Below are 21,246 nucleotides of genomic sequence, written 5' to 3' on the forward strand. Positions count from 1 at the left end.
AGAACAAACAGCAATTCAACACGCGTTTTCGTCTGTTTTTTAAATTTTAATTATAAAGACTATGGGGTTTTTCATATTAGGAAAACAGCTAGCTGCATCTATAAGTGATCTATGCCTGTGTGTTCACTGAAGCAACTAGAAGCGACATGTAATATTACACAGCAGATACAGGATACAAGCTATTATAAAACCAGCTATTTATTAAAGCAAACAAAAGAAATCTCTGTAAACAGATTTCTCAAAAAAAGTGTTTAACTCTACAATTAACATTCACAACTCATGAAGCTTCTGCATATTAAATATTTTGTCACTCTTTTGCAGGTTCATTAATGTGTCTATCCTATGCTTGCCATAACTTGAGATGGAATTCCTGCCACAGAGTCTCAAAACCATCTAGAAGGACATAAATGGGATGAGTACATTGAGGAAAACAAATACATAAAAATTAAATGTAGTGATAGAGAGGTCATGTCCCTTATTTGTGTAAATCCTTGTGCGCAGCTCTATTAACACAAGAATTTGCTCATCAATGGGGAGAACGAGAAGCCTTATCTTGGCACGTTGTTGTGTACAGTTCATTTTAGATGGATATGTTAAAATACATACTTATATGCAGTTTTACAAAAATTTTAACTAATTGTGTTTAAAAACAGGTGAAATTCAAACACAGACTAAGTTGCTAGAAATGGAAAACAACTTACGCTTCTTACGAGGAACGCATTCATCGGCATAGACTCAAGGCTATATTTTTTTATGCTATATCAAAAAGTACGTGCTTAAAAACTGTTAGAAAATGTAACTGGTTTCACAGTGTGTAACTGCCTGGGGTCTTCCCTCCCAAATCTTTTCCATTTCTGTGACATGCTTTATTTCTGAATTTGGAGCACAACATAATGCACACTACGGACTCATACAGTGGTTTAACAATCCTGTTTTGTTCTCTACTACTTTCAGGACAATTCTTTACCTTTGATTTGGCTTGACTGACACTGAACATTAAGTTGATGCATTTCCTGAGCTATACACTTACCTACTGAACTACAACCATAGTTGCAACAGTTAGCAAAGAGGCCACCATTGTTTTCTAATGTGCAGTAAGGATTTTTTTCTTCTGCATCGCTTTATATTTATCTATATTGAATTTATACTGAATCTCCATTGCCTAATCTGCTTGCAAGCTTTCAGTTGTTCTGCATCTCTATTATGCTGAATTGTACATTTAAAGTTTGTTGATGACACCATCTCACCAATCACTGTATTTCCAAAGCATTAAGCATTAAGCTGCACATGCCTTTGTAGGACTCGACTGGTGATCTTCATACACATTAACAACCATTTATTTCTATTCACCACACCCTCTATTTTACGTAGTCAAAAATAATGCACACTTACGGCTTCTGAAAAGGTTAAGTTAAGGCATAACAACCCAATCACTCAGGTCCACATTCTTGCTCCAGTAACTTTAAGGGGCATGTCTTCCCTTTCAGAAGCTATATTGTCTCTTCACCTGTAAGCTATGCTCAACCATGTAGACCCTAAAAATCTGTCCTTTAGCGTACTGAGGACAAATGCCCCAAGTTCCAGCAGAAAATTATTTTTGGATCTCAAAACAGGCCACTGTTCATTTTGTCCGTAAACAATCTCTTTCCCCAACTCTTCCACAATAAGAAGATATGCAGAGAAGAAAATTGTGCTTCCTGCTATAGCATTACTTTATTTGAGCACTCTTTCATATGCCTTAATCATCTCAAGTCTATGAATTCTCTGGCAGATATTCTGCTTCTAATGCATTTATGATAATGTATTTCTCCTAATACATTTAAAAACATTACTATTCATTTCTATATCTTAAACTATTTACTCTTCAGACCTCTTTTTGGATCTGGTTTATTGTGCTTTTAAACCTAGACTGGCAAATACACTTCAGTCAGATTACCTCAGTTTTTTGAAGGATGACTTCTTAAGTACAATATCTTCCCTTCCCCACATACTTAGTTATACTGGTCCTTCTTTTGATATATCTCAAGTCTTTTCTGACAGTTGCACGTTTGTTTTTTGCAGCAGCCATGGATGTACACATTTTATTCTGTCAACTCTTCCTTTTAGATTCTCTTTAGCAAGTTGCCTAATTTTTTATATAATTCTGCCTTTTGAAATTAAGCACATTTATACAGGGGGTGCTAGGCTGCTGTTGCTTCTGCACAAACACTGAAACTCAGTATATTACAGTCACTGTTATTGAGTCAGTCTTCAACTAACATTTTGAATTCACCCTACACTCAGGAACAAGACCAAGGTTGGTTTTTTTAAGAGTCTCCTAAGCCATCACACCATAAAGCAGTCACTAATCACCCTAAAAATCTGTATCACTACTGAGTATAATCTGGCAAACATATCTTCAATTCCAAAATTACGACAAGGCCCATATTTGTAAATTTGCATTGGTGTATTCTTAAAACTGTCATAAAGGTGCATTTTGTAGTAGTTTACATTATAACTGCTTTACAATATAAACCAAACAGAAATTCTGTTGCCACAGTTGTGTGTTAGGCACCAAACCAGGAACAAAAGCTTTCCAAATTTAATTCCTGGGGTTTTTAAACAGTTCCTGTGTAACTCAGACAAACTACCGTAGATCTGTTCAAACAACCCATATGAATCAGTGAAAATTGTATTTACTCCCAAAAAGTTAAGGACTCAAACTTCTATGTGCCTCAGTGCCTTATCTGTAGAGAAGTAATATTATCACCTGTAATTTGACCATAAACTAATTAGCATATGATTAATGGTCAGATAATAATATGGAGATAATTACCTAATAGTATTACCTTGAAAATAAAGTTGCTCTAGATGGCAGGAATAACTTACTATTTTCCCTTACATTTAAAACTACTGGGGGAAAAAAAAAAAAAGACACACTTTAATAACAAAAATTATTCATCAGCATTCAACTGAATTGCATTACCTGGAATTAAAAAACTATAGAACCTTTCCATGAGTTTTTGAATCAGCTGATGAGCTTTTTTGGGTCTTCCACCTCCATCACTGAGAAACTCTGGTTTACTTAGCCCAGCTTCCAGAAGGTAAATTCCAACCTGTGAAATGGTTATACAGTTAATCATTTAATTAACTGTTAGAATGACAAGAATAATATAAACAGAAGAGTATGAAAATAACAACAGTGCTTTGAAAATTAGCAGATGCAGACAGATATAACAAATCTACTAAAATCACCATATAGAGGATACAGTACATTACAGCTAAAAGCTTTGTGATTCCTTTGGGTAATGCATTACTAACGCTGCAACAGTTAAGAAGAATTTTTTAGGAAAACACATGCTGAAAACATGTACATAAGCATGTAGAAACTATATATTTTCATCACATTATAAAAAGATATGGTAGTTGCCAGACTTCGTTGTTCGGAGGCTTTTATTTTATATTTTGAACAAAAAAGAACTTTTAAAATGCAAAACAAACATATGAACCCATACCTTTAAGGCTTGTGCCTCTCCAGGTCTTTGATAAAGTCCAATTATCTTTTTCTTTTGCAACCATCTCAAGCCTTCCAATATTTCACCACTTAAAGTTGGTTCCACCAAAATACGTTGTTCATAAGCACCCAGGTATTCTTTTGTTTCATTACTGTGCTCCTCTTCACTTCTTTCATGAACACAGACCTGCAGCTGATCATCAGAGTCTCCTCTCATCAAAGTAAAGCTCCTTTCATGGAATTTGTCAGTTAGAATTTGCTCAGAAGGAAGATGAAGAGCAAATTCTCCTAACAAAGCTTTCCATGACTCATCCGCACGGTATGGCAAGACTATAATATTTAGCTGTATTGACACAGGAGTCAAGATGGAATAAGAGTCATCTTCATCATTAACTGTCAAAAACTTAACAGATTTTGAGCCACTGCCTTCTTTTTGAATGAGATCTTCATCAGTGCTATCATCATTTATAACAATGAAGGGTGCAGAAGAAGTGCTTGGACCTGGAACGTGGTCCTCATTAGTCATTTCATCATCTAATGTTATCATCTCATTTCTCCGGTCTTCATGCATATTCCAGCAGAGCTGCTTCTTCTTCTCCTCATCTATTTTTGATGGAGGTGCACGTTTTCGACGACTACTCATTTTGTCGTTTTCTCAACAGTATTTTCAGTCTCTGTGAGATGAAGCAAATTAGGCAGCAATAAGTATTGCAAAATCAAATGCCCACACTGAAATTTTACTGTACAGTAGCTGCTAAACTTGCAAGAGGTTTGGACACAGACATGTGCACTAAGAAATGTAACTGTTCAAAAGAGACTTAGTTTTACAGAGCCTCTCCTGTCCCTGTGCCATCACACAAAGCCGGACATGAAGCGTTTGCCTTGTACTATGTCTTATCATTTTGCCAGACAGCTACAGAGAGCAACAAGAATGCTACATTTCACAGCTGTTACTCAGAATCTTGTGGGACAGATACAAAAAGAGAAGTACTAGAATCCCTCAAAGGCAGGGGTGGAGGGAAACAGCAAAAGAAACTCCACAAGCAAAAGTGCAGGAGGTACAGGAGATTCAGAGGCAGATGTGGGGAAAATACACACACACACACAACTCTTCCTTTCAAAGCCTACCTTGAGATGAAACTTTAAGCAAATTTGACACAGGGCTAGTCTGAAGCTGCCATTTACATAAAATATGGTTTAGCGCCTAAGCTATCAAGTTCTGTCCTTACAAGTCCCTAATGACCTTCCTACTAGTATTGGAAGGTCCCTGGATATACAAACTGCTTGCAGCGGAGCCCTTACTTACCCTATTGTGCATTTCAGTGGGACCAATCAGCAAGCTAAACGCATAGTCTTACTGATTTTGACTAACTGCAAAGCTAAGTCAAGATACACATCCAACTCCTTGACTGAACCTGGGCAGTGAACAGATTTTGCGGATAAAATATTAGAAAATAAAGTATGCATGCTAAACAATACACATGAAGAAGCAGATTACAGAATATTAGACCCATCTGGGAAACTAATAGCTACAGACTCAAAACTACATGCTCATGCTTAAATACTCAAACAAGGAGTAACCTTTTTTTTAAAAAAGATACTGTTTTTATAAGGGAGCCTGAACACAGCAATAGTTTTATGACCTCATATGACAGCACTATAAAGACAGGAAAATATTTAGATATCCACATCAATTCAGCTTCTGCATACGACTTTTAAAAAAGTGTAGGAAGATGAGCAGCAAATATTCTAAGCTACTAAATCCAGTATCCCACAACCTAATGTTAAAAGGGTTTATGCTGGAACCGGGCAGAATTCCTATAATTCTGAATAATATTAAAAGGGTCTTACGAAAAAAACCAAACCGACCTCAAATTTTACAATTCATGAAAGTCAAAAGAAACGTTCAGGAATATACAAATCTTGCTGTGTTTGAATTTCAAACACGACAGAATTAAGGAAAGGAAACACGGGCGTTTTTCAGAATAATACACATGCACGCAGTCTTGCTGACACCAAACGAAGCAAAACCCAACGGCGAGCACACTTATCACAACATTGCACTTAAACCAAAGAAAGGATTCCTGCATCACCAGGTCTGTATGCGCACACCAACTTCAGCACCACGCTCTGCTGTGAAAACTAGAGAGAACTGCTCTACTAGAGCAGATCTGCTTAAAACTCCTGTGGCCAAGAGGCGACCGTGTCTACAACGTGAAGCAACAAACCCGCAAGCAGAAGCACGTGAAGCACCTGTGGCGGTCTGGAGAGGTAACACAGCGCCGATGCCAGCGCGGCCTCCGGGGCCTGGGTAACAGCCGCGCGCAAACGCCAGGCCAAGCAGCCCGCGGCTGTGACCCCCCTCCCCTCCCCTCCCCTCCCCGCCCCCGGTGCCACTGCCCCCCGCCCCGGCCCGCTCCGTCGCCAGGCCGCGGACAGGTCTCCTTGTCCCCACCCGACCCGGCAGTCGGAAAGGAGGCGCCGCTCCTCAGCAAGCAGCGTACTCCTCAGCACTCCCGCGACAGCTGCTACCGGAGAGGTCGAAGAGGCTGCCGTGAGCCTGCCCACCGCCGCGCTTACCAGGCGGCCCGTGAGGCCAGGCGAGAAACGAGCAGCCGGCCCGGGGCACCTACCGCCCAGGCCCCCGGGCCGCCCAGCCCCGCCGCGGCCGTACCGCCACCCCGCAGCCGGCCGCGGCAAGGCCGCCCCGCCGCGCCGCGGCCAGTAGGTCGCCAGGCGCGCAGAGCGAGCAGGCAGACAGACTGGCCGGCCATCGGCCTCCCGAGCCCGGGGTGCGGCCCCCCGCTGCGGCCCCTGGAGCCGCGCAGGGGAGGGGAGGGGAGGGGGGAGCAGAGACAACCGCCACCGACATACCGAAGGCGCAACGCTGCTGCGCCTGCCCTCGCGGCCACAGCTCCTTCCCCGCTCGGGGCAGGCGCCCCCCCGCGCAGCGGCAGCGGGGGGGGCTGGTTGGGGCGGGGAGCGGGGCGGGGGGGATGGCAACCCCTCCGCCGCGGGCAAAGTCGGAAGGACCTCCCGCGCAGTGGCGCGCAGGGGGCGGGGCACGGGGATGCGCACGCACCCGCCCTGGCCCGGCCAGCGACCAATGGGATCTAAAGAAGGTGACAGTTCTCCCCGCCCCCCACGCCAGCGGAAAAAGCAACGTGAGGGTGAAGAGCAGCGCAGGCGCAGACGTTGACCCCGGGTAAGGGGGCGGGGAAAACGCTCTTCGCCCTCAGTGGGGCGTGGCTGAGGGAGGATCAAGAAGGAGGCTGGCACGTCATTGGCGGTGTGCGCAGGCGCAAGCGGGTGTGGGAGTGGGGGCGCTTTGGCGGGTGTGTGTGCCTGGCTGCGGCCTCGTAGGTTGGTCCGTCCTCCTGAGGCGAAGCCTTCTGAGGCGGGGGTGGGGGGTATGGGCTGGGTTATGCCCCTGAGTAACGAGGCCGGGGGGCATTGGGTGGGTTACAGCCCCACATTGGGTTTGTGAGGTGTTTCGGGTCCCTGCGACAGGTGTTTGTGTAAGGGGTGATGGCAGAAAGTCCATTTGGGGGGAAACTAATAAAAGCCTTTTGGCTCTGGTGACTTTTAGCACAAGTACTCGCACTGACGGTGCTTGCGTCGTTGCTTTAAAAAGTGTATCGGGTTTAGAAACTGGTGGAGCAGAGGAGATGCTGTCTTGTCTCCATGGGCAATCACACATAGGGAAAGGTGACACTGAGAAATGGTTTCTCAAAGTAGTGGTGACACTGGAAACCTTGATGCAATCCATAAATACTGTTGAGAGAAAAGAAAGGCACACAAAGGTCTGTTAAATCATGTGACAAGAGTGAGTTAAAGAGTGGATTTCTGGGAAATTGGCACTGCAAAAAGGCAAAATTAGTCCAATGAATTTTTAATGACAAATATCACTTCAATAAAAACTATGAAAACATTTATCTTCTTGGGAAATACGCAGATCCACAGTTGGGGACTTAAACCAGCTGTAAATATGAAAATTGGAAAACCTTTTAAAATACGGTGATTTTTTTTTTTCTTAACGCAATCCTTTCAACCATTTGTTAGTATTGGTCTTTACAAATGAAATTACTCCACCGTTTTCAGCCCTTTTGGAAGGGTAAAGCCCCCGTGGGTTCAGTGGAGCTGCTCAAAACGGTGGTGTGCAGTAGTGAAGGGAGCCTTCAGAGTGCTGGCCCTCCTGCTGTGGTGGTTTGGCTGTTTTAATCCAGAGTGTTTACTTTGCTGTGTGAGCATCTGGCATTCTGTATGAAAATTCACTTAAAAATCATCACTCAATCCTGCGTTACAACAGTAAATTACTGCAGAATAAAGACAAGAGGGAAGACACTCTAGTGTACATTGGAAACTGGAATAATAACAACCGAGGGGATGAAGAGTGAGCAAACCTGTTTTATGGGGAGGTTCCTGGGCCCATGGGTGGGCCTGGTTTGGCAGGGCAGTGGCAACGCAGGGCAAGGGCTGTGGGGAGCTGGAGGCCGGAGCTGCTGCAGCGTTGCTGGGGCAGGGGCTGGCAACCGTGGGGGCTGACATGGGGTCCTGGGCTGTGGGGGAGCCCCAGTGTCCAGGCAGAGGTAGTCTGGGCTGGTAGTGCCCTGAAGATGCTGACACTGGTTCTGCAAGCACAGCTTTACTGCTAGCAAGTTCTCTGGCAACTGTCTGAAGAAATTGTTGAGGAGGTGGCAAAAGAGCTGGTTTTGCTCAAAGCAGGAGGAAGGTCCTATTAGTTCAAAAAGCTTAAGGCCAGACCTGGATCACCTTGGGGGTAGTTCACCACACATCCCCATGCTATGACCTCTGACTGGGAGAATGGCATCCTGCCCCCGGTGATTGGTGCCTCTGGGTGTGCTGCCTCCTGGCATACTGGGTCCATCCATTACAGCACCCAGTGCCAAGCCAGTAGCTTGCAGTTGCCTTAGGAGGCTTTCTGTCTTCTTCCTAATGAAAAGGTCTTGTTAGAAGATCCTCTTCCTTTTTTTTTTTTTTTTTTTTAATGCAGGCCTTTTATTTCTGGATGTGTCTTTTGGGATTTAGCTGTTGACTCAATCAGTAAGACAGTGAGCAGTTCAAGTTATATGTTTCTCTAGGAATTTATGAAGCTACCACTTTTCACTCCCACCTCCTGGCATGCAGCCATATGCCTGGGTAGACAGCTTCCTTTAAAGGGATGACACCCAGGTTCACGTTGCAAGATGTGAACATCAGATTTTCCCATCCTGAACTGGCTGTCTCAACGATAGGTGTCACGGCAGCCAGAGGACAACAACTCCCATCATGGTTACTGAGGTGAGGGAATCACAAAAGTGCTATGCTGTCAGTCTGGGGCAGCGTGGGTTCCCCCTACATGGGACCCTAAATGTGGGACTCTTCATACAAGTATCCTGCACCTGCTGTTGGTGACCTGATGCTGCAAGAAAGATGGAGTCCCACCAGTGACTGCTGCTCAATCTCCTCCGCTTGATGGAGTCTGGGCTCTGCCAGCAATGGAAAATGGGAAAGGAAAGGGAAGTCTGCCAGGTGGAATGATCCCCCTTGTCTGCAGTCTGTAACCAAAGGTACTTGGAAATATAGGGAATATTGACTTCACCTAGTCCATTGTGGATCACTCACCTTTTTACTTTGGGTTTGGATGGCTCCGAAGACAGGCCTCTGGTGGTAAGCTTCCCCAGGAATACTAGCACCAGTGGCAATGCATTGCATGACTGTCCACTTAACTGTGACTAGAGACTGAAGAGGTATGTCAGGCCTGTGCCCGTATAAAGGGTATGGAGGGGTTGGCCCAGACATGAGAAAGACAGAGAAATACAAAAGGTTACCAGATTCTTTTCATGCTGAAGGTTAGTCCTGTTTAAATGCAGACTGGGCACAGCTCCTTCCGAAAGGCCTTAGGTACAATATAGGCTGTGCCGCTTGCCCAGGAACTAGCCTGTATCCACTGGCATGCTTGATAGAGGCTACACAGGTGTAGCCTAAAGGGCTGCCTATAAGGATCCATAATTGCTATCAAATCTGATCCTAAGATTAGTAATAGGAAACATCTTTATTAATGTCCTGGGATCTACAATTAGCAATAAAACTAGCAAGCAATGTTGTGGTATCCTACTTCATTATATATCTGTAAAGCCTGCTTAAATGTGATGGATCTAACCTGACAACAACTCGCAGTTTTCCAGTTCAGAATTGTAAGCCCACCAAAAGCTCTTTGTGAGAGTGAATATTCTGAATTTCTGAAGGAGCGCTAAACTTTTGGCACAGGCTCCATCCATTTCTGAATCCAGTAGCTGATGAATCATCCAGAGAAATTTTCCTCATCTTCTTCAAACTGAAAAACACATTACAGATGTAATGTTCTAGCAGTAACTATCTTACCTAGCCCTTACCCTAGCTTCCCCAAGAACTGGTGACCATCAAAGCTTTACCCCCTTCCCACTAAAAGCCCAAAGAGCACTTCTTTGACTCAGACTTCTCCAATAAAAATACACGGCAGCACAAAAAAAGAACAGACAGAAGTGACTGAACCAAAACATTGCATTGCATATTCTCCCGCAGGAAAAGAATGAAAGAAAAAAGACATGACAGATGGTAGTCAAATCACTCACCCATTATTAGAAACCACTCCAACAGCATACACTTCAAGAATCCACATAGAAATAACAGACAACAATCCATGCTTCAGTGAGCTCTGTTCACAGGCTAAGGGCTGTGAATCTTTTAATAAGTCCTTGTCTTTTAGTTAACTTTTGTATTTCTATATTGTGCATGTCTTTTATTTAATGATTTCCTCTCCAGGGTTGGGATTTGTGCTTTCTTTGGTAGTGATGGTGTTTTTTTAAGACTTTTAACATAAAGCACTTGTGAAAGTGAACTTTTTTTTCCTCATCTGGATGTCATAAAAATTAGTAAGCAAGAAATGAACCTTTCTGCTTTCAGAAGAGGGGAAAATACAGTGTCACCGAGAGGGTGCCTGTTCTGCATAATGATTTCTGTCTGAGCCTCTCTTTCTCTCTCACCCCCATTCTGTAGGAAATATCTTCCTTAGTACTCAGGATAAATGAGCTGTATTTTGAAATAAGGGTCAAGAGCAGGTGGAAGAATGCCCGTTTCTATTCAGCAGCTAATGACTAAGGATCCTAGTTATTAGTACCTAGTAATTTCCCTCCTGTTCTAAAGAACTTGAATGCGTGAAAGAAGATAATTGCCATTTAATTTAACAAAATAGAAAGGAACAGTATAAAGAGCAGAGAATATGACATAAAATGAGACCGTGTGGGTTTTTTGACCACACTTGAGAACATAGCCTCCCTTGCCTGTGGATACAAATTCCCCTTTGCTCTCAGTAGCAACTCTTAAATCCCATAAAGAGTAAGCAAATAAAAGCAGGAGACATGCTACTTTGCAAAGGGTTTCTTTTGTGAGGGAGGATGGAGAAGGGAAAACATAGTGTTAGTTGACATGATATTTTAGAGTCCTTTCCACCAATATTTTAGTTGCAAAGGCAAGCAGAAGTTTCCTAAAAAAAATTAAAATAGTGTTTGTCTCCAGATTGGTTCCGGTTGCAGGAAATGTGAATGGTTGCAGCAAAAGAATAAAACTAAAGGCAGATAGACTAATCCCTGCACTACAATGATTGTACGTTATGCTCAACAGCTAACTGAGCATCTGTGTGCCTCAGCAAACTAGGTAGGAAACCACTCACTGTGTTAATTGGTTAGTTAACTAGTAGGAACAATCTTTTGAGTTCTATAGATAAAAATCACCCTTTGACAGAAATGAAAAGATGGACCCTGATGGAGGTATAATATGGCTCCAGTCTATTCCAGACTGATTAACTCGTGCTCAGTATTCTGTGCCCTGGTAGGAAATTATGTTCATAGGTTCAGCTCTACCGAACTTCCTTAATGTTTGGTGTTTTAAAGTAATTCAGCTATCATAGCGGGACTTTTAAAGTGTTATCATATAATTGCTACCATCCAGTGTGCATAATACTGCTTCAGGCAAAAGAGTAGAAGATTTAAATATTTTTCAGAGAGCTACAAAGAGCAGAGTGTTTTTGTGTGCCAAAAGCAATCATGTAAGCCAGTAGGCTAACTCCCCGGCATGCAGGGAACAATACCACGGAGCCACGGGATGGCAAGCCTCTCTTTTTTCACTTCTTCTTCAGGGCTTCGGTTCTGTTTCTTCAAAATAGCGAAGTTCAATATATCACTCATGCCCTTCTACCTCTTAACACAGCATCTCCTGGAGGAATCTATCTGCACCCCACAGAATAACACTCTTCAGGCCATCTGTCTCAGCTCACGTGTATGCACAATTCTTATACACACTTGTCCATCTGCCACTCAGCTAAGCTACGTGCTGGTTTTGTGAAAACCAGGTGATACACCTGACCTCAGGACTGACGGCAGCAGCTGATCAGTCACTGGTGGGACTTAAGCCCATCTCCCTTTTTCCAAGAGAAAAGGACAGTTAAAAAGACTATCTAAATATAGAGCAGGAAAAAAAAAATAACCATGTCATCGCATCTAGGACATCGTCTAGGGTTACTATGTAGGATTTGGAATCCAGTTCTTGGAGTTATTTAAATATATACCTAAATAAGGTGTTTTCATTGCTTTAGTATTGCTTTTATGAGCCTTTTTTTTTTACGTAACAAAAATGCATAAAGGAAAAGTTTGCCGTTCCTGAGAAAAAGCAAGCCCTCTAATAAAACTGGAATTAGGTAAACAAAATGTTTATTATGAAATCAGTAAAAACATTTGGAATTTTAGGCTCAAAATATAGATGTTTATAACGTAATACATGGCACAGTGGTTTGGAGGAGAGCTGAAGGACACAACAGAGAGGTATTTCAGACACTATCTATTAGAGATACCTTTCTTGGTGGTCAAAAATCTTTGTTTTCACACTCTGGCAAGAGAAGATTTGAATTCGTAGCTGACTCTCTAATATAAAAATTAAGCCAATCAAAACTTCTTCGTGCAAAATTCTTATCTGTGGTCTGCACTATGGATAAAAAGGCAATTCAAAGTGAAATTGAAACAAAATTGTGCAGCCTTCTCGGACAATTTTCTTGTGGCCACTTTCCTCATAAAGAAGTGAGAAGCAGTCTTTGTATTTTCTGTCAAAGAAAATACGAACTTCATCAGGGATGTTATTTCCTTGATTCATAAAATTAGAAGTACAGAAAGATCTGCAGTACTCAAGCCACAAACCAATGTATTGATTTAACACAGATGAAAATCTGCATCCAAAGATGTTTTCTTCAAGTTTAACAAGGTTTGATGTTAAAATTAGTTCATAAAGATTGATGTAGCTTCATGGCAGAAGATTAATAATCATTGTCTTTAGAGGAGTGTTATTTTTAATCATCTGTCCAAAATTCACCTTTGAGCCCACCTGGATTATCACACTGACTCAGAAAAAGCACCTGGGGTAGAATGTGTACTCCGCACCACCCAGCATTTGTTCTGATTCTGAGCTGCGAGAGCAGGCGGTGCTGAATCACCAACTGCGCAGGGCATGAAACAGCCGAGAAGATACCGCAAAGCTGTTGGCAAACTACCCAGTGCTTCAGGGTAGTTACACCTTATCTGGATGTTGTTAGTGCCAAACAGTATTTCTGATAGAAGGCATAGGGGTATTTCTATCTGCAGTATATGAAGTAGTTAGATAAAGAAGCCTATGCAGTACTATGCCACAAGGGAATTACGGCAAGGCAGTTCTCAGCTGGGCGGCAGAACTGGCTGTTTTGTGCTGCTAATGCAATGGGATCTGGTCCCTTATAACTTTTCTCTGAAAGGCACAGTAAGTCTGGAACAGGAGAAGCCCAAGCGTGGTAATACAAGGCTGATGCTGCGTTTCAGGGAGAAATATTAAGAGACCAGAAGCCTCTGGACCACCAGCTGTCTGGGGCACTGTGGATCCCTGGAGCAAGTCTCCAGTGGAGAGGAGCCTGAAGCATCTCCGAGATGACCTTTTACTTTGGCCTGGGGCATTAACTTACTAAGGCAGCAACCTTAACTAATGAGAAAGAATATTTTCTCTGGATATAAATGTCATTGTACTTCCAATAATATGTACAGCTACGCTTTTATTAATCAGACTATGTTTTTGCATGTCTTTGGCCTAAAACTTATAAATGCAGTGATCAGTGAGCAATGAGAAGTTGGTTTGTGGCCCCAAATGTGTGTTTGGTTTTTTTTTTCTACATGGTACCACAGGGAGCCCAACCTAGTGGGGAGTGATGCCCGCATAAATGAGCAGCTCTAGTTCATGGTTTATAACCAACACAAGTGGTGCAAGCAATTTAAGTACTTTATTTTGGTACTTCTATACATAGTCACCCTTTCCAATTACAGAAATTTGTAATTGAATTTTAATATTTTTATTTAATCTCCAATATCTGTAGATACTCTCTTTTCATTAGTCTCTGCTTAACCTTTCCCCATCCAACCAAACCCAGCTGCGTGGATTGTGTTCTAGCTGTAAAACAATAACAAAAAATAATTCCATGTCTACTGTACTCTCACCAGGGTAGATACATAATCTGTTACATAGCACTATAGTTACAAAGTTTGTACACAAATTTCAGTAATAAACCATGCTTCAACCCGATCTCCTTCCTGCTTTCAGTGCTCTGAGGGGTTTTCTTTTTGACTTGTTTTGTTCTAAGCCATTTTCCTACCTGGTGTCCCATCTGTGTACCACAGGACTGTTCATGCTTCTTAGCTGGTGTTGGTAGCATCCACCTTCTCTGGCTGGGGAAATGAGTCAGCAGAAATGAACGTGCATCACTGAACACAGTCTCAGGGAAAAAACCACCTTGTCATGCAATAAAACAATGAACTATTACAGCTCACAACCCTGCTTACGCAAAAATAAACCTTTTTAATTGAGGAGGTAATTGGGAGGTGCAAAGAGATGGGAAAACAGGCTTTTATTTGAAAAATGACTGTGAGAGAAAGTAACGGGGCCTGAGCAAAATAAATATTTTCCTTTTTTTCCAGCAAAGTATTACTTTTCATTAGCTTCAGTTTGTTTCTCTAGGCAATAGGAACAGAATACAAAAACATTGCAAACGCTATTCTCCTCAGATGCTTATGGACCTGCAGATGTTCCTCATAGATAAAGTCCTAGGTCTGCAGCACAGATGGAAAGTGATAAATGATTAAGATGTTATAGACTATAAATAACAATACTACAATGTTGTGTGTAGAGATATCAGCAAAACAAGGAATGCTTATCTTCTGGCTTGATAGGCATCTTGGTTATGGCTTATCACAAATTGCAGCGTTTCTGGCTCCTGCCCAAACCGTAAGCCGGTGTATTTCTGTCAGGGCCCCAGGGGCACCACCAGCCCTGACTGTCCCTGCCCAGCCACCCGCCCCAGGGCTCTGCCCCCGGCTGCTCTTCTCCTGGCTGGGGCAGTGGGATGTGCCCTGGCTGCCGGGCCCTGCCCTGACAGACCCCCATGGGGACCCCTACGACGTGTGCTCCACAAGGAGAGCAACAAGCATGCTTCTGCCAGAAGCCAGGGACGGGTTTTCCTTTCTCCTGCAGTTGGAAACAGCATTTGCCAGGAAGTCTTCCAGAAAAAATTAACCCAGTGGGAAATACCCACGATATCCAGTTTTAATCCAAAGGCTTAGAAATGTGGCAGTGCAGTGCACAGCTGCTGGTGGGGTCCTATGAAGAGAGAAGGGTCGGGCGAGCTTCCAGTGCTTGCTGCTGCCCCGGGGTTGGTCCAGCTCCGGGTGCAGGTCAGTGCGTTGTTAATGAGCGCGGTGTCTGAAGACCTGAAGACAGACATAGCTGATAACACAAGAAAGGCTAGATTATTTTCAGAGAACCAGCCACTTACTTACCTGTAAGTTATCCACCAAAAGTGATATAACCCAAGACGTTGAGTTTTGTTTTGCTACCCTAGTATCTCCAGAAGAATTATCTGCAGCTGCTGGTGTTGTTTCAAAATTTTGCTCCTTGTTCTTAAGCCAAATAAACACCATCGTTTGAGAAGGGATAAAAGGGGTAGCGTCTGCACCAAGCAAACCCTCACAGACTTCTTGTTGCAGCTTCTTGCAACTTGAGAGCTTTCCTAGGAGGGTCCTGCCCAGGCAGTTGCATTTTCCAGTTCCGCCTGATTGGGCCCAGCTGAAATTGTTTGGGCCTGAGTTTGGTTTGCCTGATGAGAGTTTGGTGTGGTTTGACTTTTTGGTGCCACCTTTCCCAGGCAATATGCGCCTTCCACATCTGCTTCTGCACAAGCAAGCTGGTTCCCTGAGGAGCCAAGCTGATTATTCCCCATTCATGCCTGGCATTTCTGAGAGATTGTGGTGAAATTAATGTCGTTTGGAGCAAGGTAATTTCAATTTGAGTGATCATTAAGGTATGTGTAATGTAAAGTAACATAAAGGACAATCTGTGCTAAAGCGGTCTTTATTGTTTTTTCTTCAAATGCAGGCACTTCCTTATCTCATAGCCCTAAAGTATTACATGCTAAACAAATAGCTTTCTCCTGAATAGCCAACTTCTGATATACAATTACCCTAATTATTGTCGGTATTATACGCTTCTGTCCACAGAGTAATAACTGCATCTAATCAAAATTATCCCATAAACTATATAAAGATATGATACTCTTTAACAGCATCGAATGCAGATTGCCTTCAAAGAAAAGGTTTCTGAATACATTATCTCGAGTATAAAATTAAAAATAGCATCAAACTGAATAACAGCTTCCTCTCACCCACATTTCATATCTCCAACCAAGACAGTTAAAATGGGCAAAGAAATGAGACAGTTTAATCTCAGCATTCTAAAAAGTACAATTTACAACCATGAAATGTTAAGAGACTCTTTTCTAACGCCCCTTAGAGCTCTTCCACACTCTCACATGTACCCCGCAACCTCAGGGAGCCAATATGAACTCTGGTCTTGCAGCATCAGGTCTTCCTTGCAGCAACAAATAGGCCAGGATGTCTCTCTCTTCAGCTGTGGGGGTCTTTAACTAAAAAGTGTATACAGGGGTGGAAAGCATAGCTGTGATGCATGGAAAACACATGTGGTGCTCCCTTCATAGAATAGTAGTTCCTCTGAATGTTTACTGGGCAGACCTTATTTATTTATTTATTTATTCATGAGGCTTTTTCTGCACTAGAAATGAATAAACAAAATGAAAAGTGAACTAGACAATTGAAGCTGAAGGCGATCTTACCACATAACCCTGAATTCCTCTCCTTACCCTCCTCCTCGATTTCTAAAAAGAAAACTGAGGGCACAAACTTAAAAGTTGTGTTAAATGAGAGTGGAGTTAAGCATATGTCCAAATACTCTTTGGGATTAGGTTCTATATGTCATCGGTCTATTTACATGTAGCCACAAAATGAAAGCAAATGGGGAAGAAATTTCATGCGGATTTAGGCTGAACATTCAAATTTTAGGATGATTTAGAAAATAGGTTACAAATGTTGTATAAATTATTTGAGTGGCACATACTACATTGTCTGGTAAAGAAGAGTCAGAAGAAAGAAGGATGTGCAGATTTGCTTCCTCTGTTGACAGTGGTTGGAATTTCAAGAAAAATAAAAGCCAGTTAGGACATAAATTGTTAAATTTGGCTGAGAGATATAATAATAGATTTCAAAAAGCCAGATTCCTGAGATTTCAACACAAGGCAAAGATGACAAACAAAGTGCAGGTACCGTTTAGAAATCAGAAACACAATAGGAGTTAAGAAGTTTATATGCAACACTAGCAAGTGTCTGTTGAATTTAAATAAAGACATGGAAATCAATATCTGCTTATTACTGTAGTGACAGTTAGCAGCTGTCAAATCAATTGAGCTGGTTTGGGATAATTTATTGGGGACTTATGGTTTGCAGCTAAAGAAAAAGTGCAATGATGATGAAAAAGAGTCTTTTTAGAAGCTGTTGCCAAGAAAAAGGAAAACAAAACCAAGCATATGCTATAAAAACAAGCACACAATATAGTTATAAAGAAAATTTCCTCTAGAATAAAAATAAAGGGCTGTGCTATGAAACTAATGTGTGCTTACACAACAGGCTTGTACAGATAATTTGAAAACCATGAGGACACTTTGTTTTAAACTCATCATCGTGAATATGCAGATATTCTCTAAACAATACAACTAGCTGCTATTTAGAAATTTTCCCCAGGTGAGTTCTCTTAATTTAGTGAAGCAAGCGTTGATTGCCTATGCGCTTTATTTACAGTATGTCAACACAGCACCTCAGCCATGTATTCTTCCTGTCCCTTCATCCATTCATTGCTAATTAAGTTTTAAGAATCGCCTTGTGAGTTACAATAATCTGTACATGCGATTTACACACGAGAGGATTAGTGGTTCCACAAGGACCCCACTTTCCTACCCAACCCTAGTAATCAGGCACATATAATCAGTCTGCCTAATGATCGCTCCATCCTCCACCTCTGAAAATCACCTCTCTTGAGTACCTGGTTGTACCTCCCCAGGGCAGAGACACTCCGTTCTGCGGCTGGCCCAGAGCTGTGCTGACTGGGCACCTGGTTGCCACTGCTGGTTATTTCACCTGCCTCTCTCCCAGTGTGGGTATTTATGTAGGTCTACTTCTAGTCAACGACTGACCTTCAAAAACTTGAACAAATGTATTTATCTTCAAGACTTTTTCAAATTTCAGTGATTTTTTTCCCCAGTTGCAGACTGAATAGTTTTTGGTATTTTGTCCGGGGGGGCTGTGGAGGCAGTAGGCACAGTAAACACCCTGGTTTTATTTCCTTAGGCAACCAAGATAAAAGTGTTCTTTCATTAAGACTATGTGAGGTTCTTCTCTTTGAGTTTTGTTCACTGCTAACAGCCATCCTTTTTGTTCATTTTCAGTTCAACCCCATGGCTACAGATAGTAAGTAAGATTTTTTAATCTTTTTAGGTGCATCCTTTTTCTTAATGTCCAATTCAAAGCATATGAGGGGGTCTGATGTTTCAGAACATTGTTACTCCAGTGTTTCTAGAAATCAGGATCTGTTAGTGTCTTATAACTATGATTTGCTCAGCAAGAGCCAAAAAATTTATAACAGCATATAAGGAAGATATGCAAGAGAGCAAATATCCAAGCTCTGTGACCTAATGCATGAACCAAACGTGAGCCATTAATCATAAGTGGACTGGAGATACAAATGAAGTATTGCCTAGTTAGAGAATGGGTGGCAAAAGGCGAAGAGCTGATGGAAATGCAAGATAGAAAGCATTTGAATATACTTACTGAGGACCAGCATTCACAGCCAATGAGTTCAAGCTGCTGGATCATCTGGAGCTCAGCCATTTCATCACCAATGGTGGTGTTATGCCTGACGCTTGTTTTCCTACCATAATAAAGGCAGTTTTTATGATAAATCCAGTGTTAAGTAAAGTAGAGTGGCATAGCTGGACAAGAGTAAGAAAGTCTGATTCTGGAGGAACTGGGATTGGAAACACCCTAAGGACCAGCCAATTCCAGCTGGTGGCTGAGGAGCCAGGCATCCCAGGTGAGGATCAAGGTCTTGGCATCCCTGAAATGGCAGTGGGCCAGTGAGACAGTGCAGCCACTTCACCAGAAGGAAATCACAGAGAAAAAGCAATTAATGTGTCACCAAAAGCACAGCAGCATACTGTCAGGGAAGCGAGAGGAAAGAGAGTTGTAACAATGTTTCTAATAGGTCTTGAAATAATGAAATGCTTCCGGAAATGCTTTGTCTGGATAGAAAGTCAAAATTATAAAGTCGGTGTGCAAATTCTGTTATCAAGGCAATTCCTCATGAGGACTATAAATAAAAGAAGTACTTAAAAGTATGTACTCCGATACTGTTCTTGGTTTTATTATACTACAGAAGATGTCAGAACATGTGTAAATACTTAGTGAGAACTATTTTTAAATGCTCTGAACTAGCCTCTCATTTTTTAGATGTGGTGCTTTTGTGTATCAAGTTTTTGAACAAATGCATCACGCCATTTGCAAACAGTTGGAGGAGCAAAGTTTGTATGCCATATCCTCATGCCATTTCTGAGTATTAGATTCTTATTCTGTATGTCTTGCTTTAAGTAATAGCTATGTATTAAAAATAAATACAGTATTACCTAGTATTTTATGTCATGTTTCCTTGACTGAACCATTGGGTTCAGACCAAAGCATGAAAAGTGTGTAAACTGCACAGGTATGAATATCTAAGCAGTGTTATAAAAATAAATACATGCTTCCTGTTAATTTTTCAGTGTGGAATATTTTTCTACAGCTGTTTACGGGATGCAGAGCATTGCTGATACCTCTTTAGCTCTCATTCAGCATAATAAGAATCCAGACCAGGTTTTCTTCAGTATATGTACCTGTTTGCTCACTTTGCTCAGTCCATAGTGTTTATAAATGTATAATCCAGGCAAGACCAATACAATCTGAAAGAGGGTAAAGCCATGGCACCTCAGTCCCTTTGAATTCACTCATGCCCATCACCACAGCTCACCATATTTCAAACCGCAAATCCAATTCGAGATGTATCTTTTCTTCTAAACCCCTTTAAAACACGCATCTTCCATTATTTTATTGGGTAACTACACAATGATGTGTTATTCTGTCACATTATGCACATTTAGAAAAATAATCAAAATAACGATTCTGAAACCAGAACAATAGTCCTTAACTTCCCCTAGCTGACACCTCTGTGTTCATTTACACCCATGTATAGTGAGAGCAAACTGAGTAAAAGCCAACCAGTCTGGTGGCACTGGTTTTAAGGCATCCTTTCCATCCATCCTGAACAAATGTAAATGCGTGAAGAAGATGCAGGGTAGAAAATGAGATCACTTCAGTTACAGGTCACCACAAAATCCTACTAACTTTTAAGGTATTCCATTCCCTGTTCTTAATTTGCTATTGCAGACTTCAAAAATAGGTATTTATGGAAACTGATAAAGTATCTTGTATACAGCGTTACATAAAACAGCAATAGGCTGTGAATGGGAAAACTAACTTTCTGGGGTATTCAGCGTAAGTTACACTTTTGATCCATTAATTTGGGCTTTTTTTGAGCAAAAGGAAAGGTTCTTTAAAATGTGTCAGATATTTGTTACACATGGTTTGATTGCTATTTGATATTTGTAAAACCTCCATTGATTCTTTAGTCATGTGTAAAATATTCCCATTTTGGGAACACTGCTAGCCTTTTCCCTCTCTGACATTAGTGATTTTTTATATGATTTTTTTTCCTTCTTTTTGTTTTACAAAATACCTAGAAGGGGAATATGTGGATGCAAATGACTATGAAATGAAATATGTAGGATACAAATAATGGCCAGTAAATACACAGCTGTTTTCTTCAGTGCTAACTGTAGTCATTGGGGAAATTTCATAAATAACTAGGTACTTGCAGGTTTCCCTCTGGGCGGTGCAGAGATGTGTTGTTTCATAGTACAGTCTGAGAGTAAACTTTTGGTCTTCCCCAGTTACTTGTTCCTTTTGTAACTGAAATTTGCAGAGTAAAGTCTTATTGACCCGCAGCTCCAGCCTAAAAGCCGAGATGGCAGGAGGGAGCAGGAATACCTTTCCCTCAGCTACATGGCAAGGACTTTGTTTCCATATGTAGCTGTTACCAATTTTCTGTGGTACCAGACTGGATTCCTGCAGATGACTTTAGACAGAGCTGTCCTTGAAAATTGCTAGAAAATTCCAGCTAGCAGATGCTTTGGCTGCCATATTTCCCACAAACAGAGTACC

The 21,246-nt window shown here is 41.8% G+C and overlaps 1 protein-coding gene across 3 annotated transcripts in view; it reads right to left on the reverse strand.

Moving 5' to 3' along the window:
• SHPRH (SNF2 histone linker PHD RING helicase) overlaps window positions 1–4,136 on the reverse strand; it is a 52,606-nt gene extending 48,470 nt beyond the window's left edge. For all 3 annotated transcript variants that reach the window (XM_009813506.2, XM_059828347.1, XM_059828354.1), the window contains exons 1-2: window positions 3,495–4,136; window positions 2,966–3,095 (exon numbers count right to left, since the gene is read on the reverse strand). In XM_009813506.2, the coding sequence (XP_009811808.1) occupies window positions 2,966–3,095; window positions 3,495–4,136 (772 nt within the window). The remainder of the gene's footprint in view (window positions 1–2,965; window positions 3,096–3,494) is intronic.
• Between the last annotated feature and the right edge of the window lie 17,110 nt (window positions 4,137–21,246).

Source organism: Gavia stellata, chromosome 2 (assembly GCF_030936135.1).
Source record: "Gavia stellata isolate bGavSte3 chromosome 2, bGavSte3.hap2, whole genome shotgun sequence".
NCBI classification, from domain to species: Eukaryota; Metazoa; Chordata; class Aves; order Gaviiformes; family Gaviidae; genus Gavia; species Gavia stellata.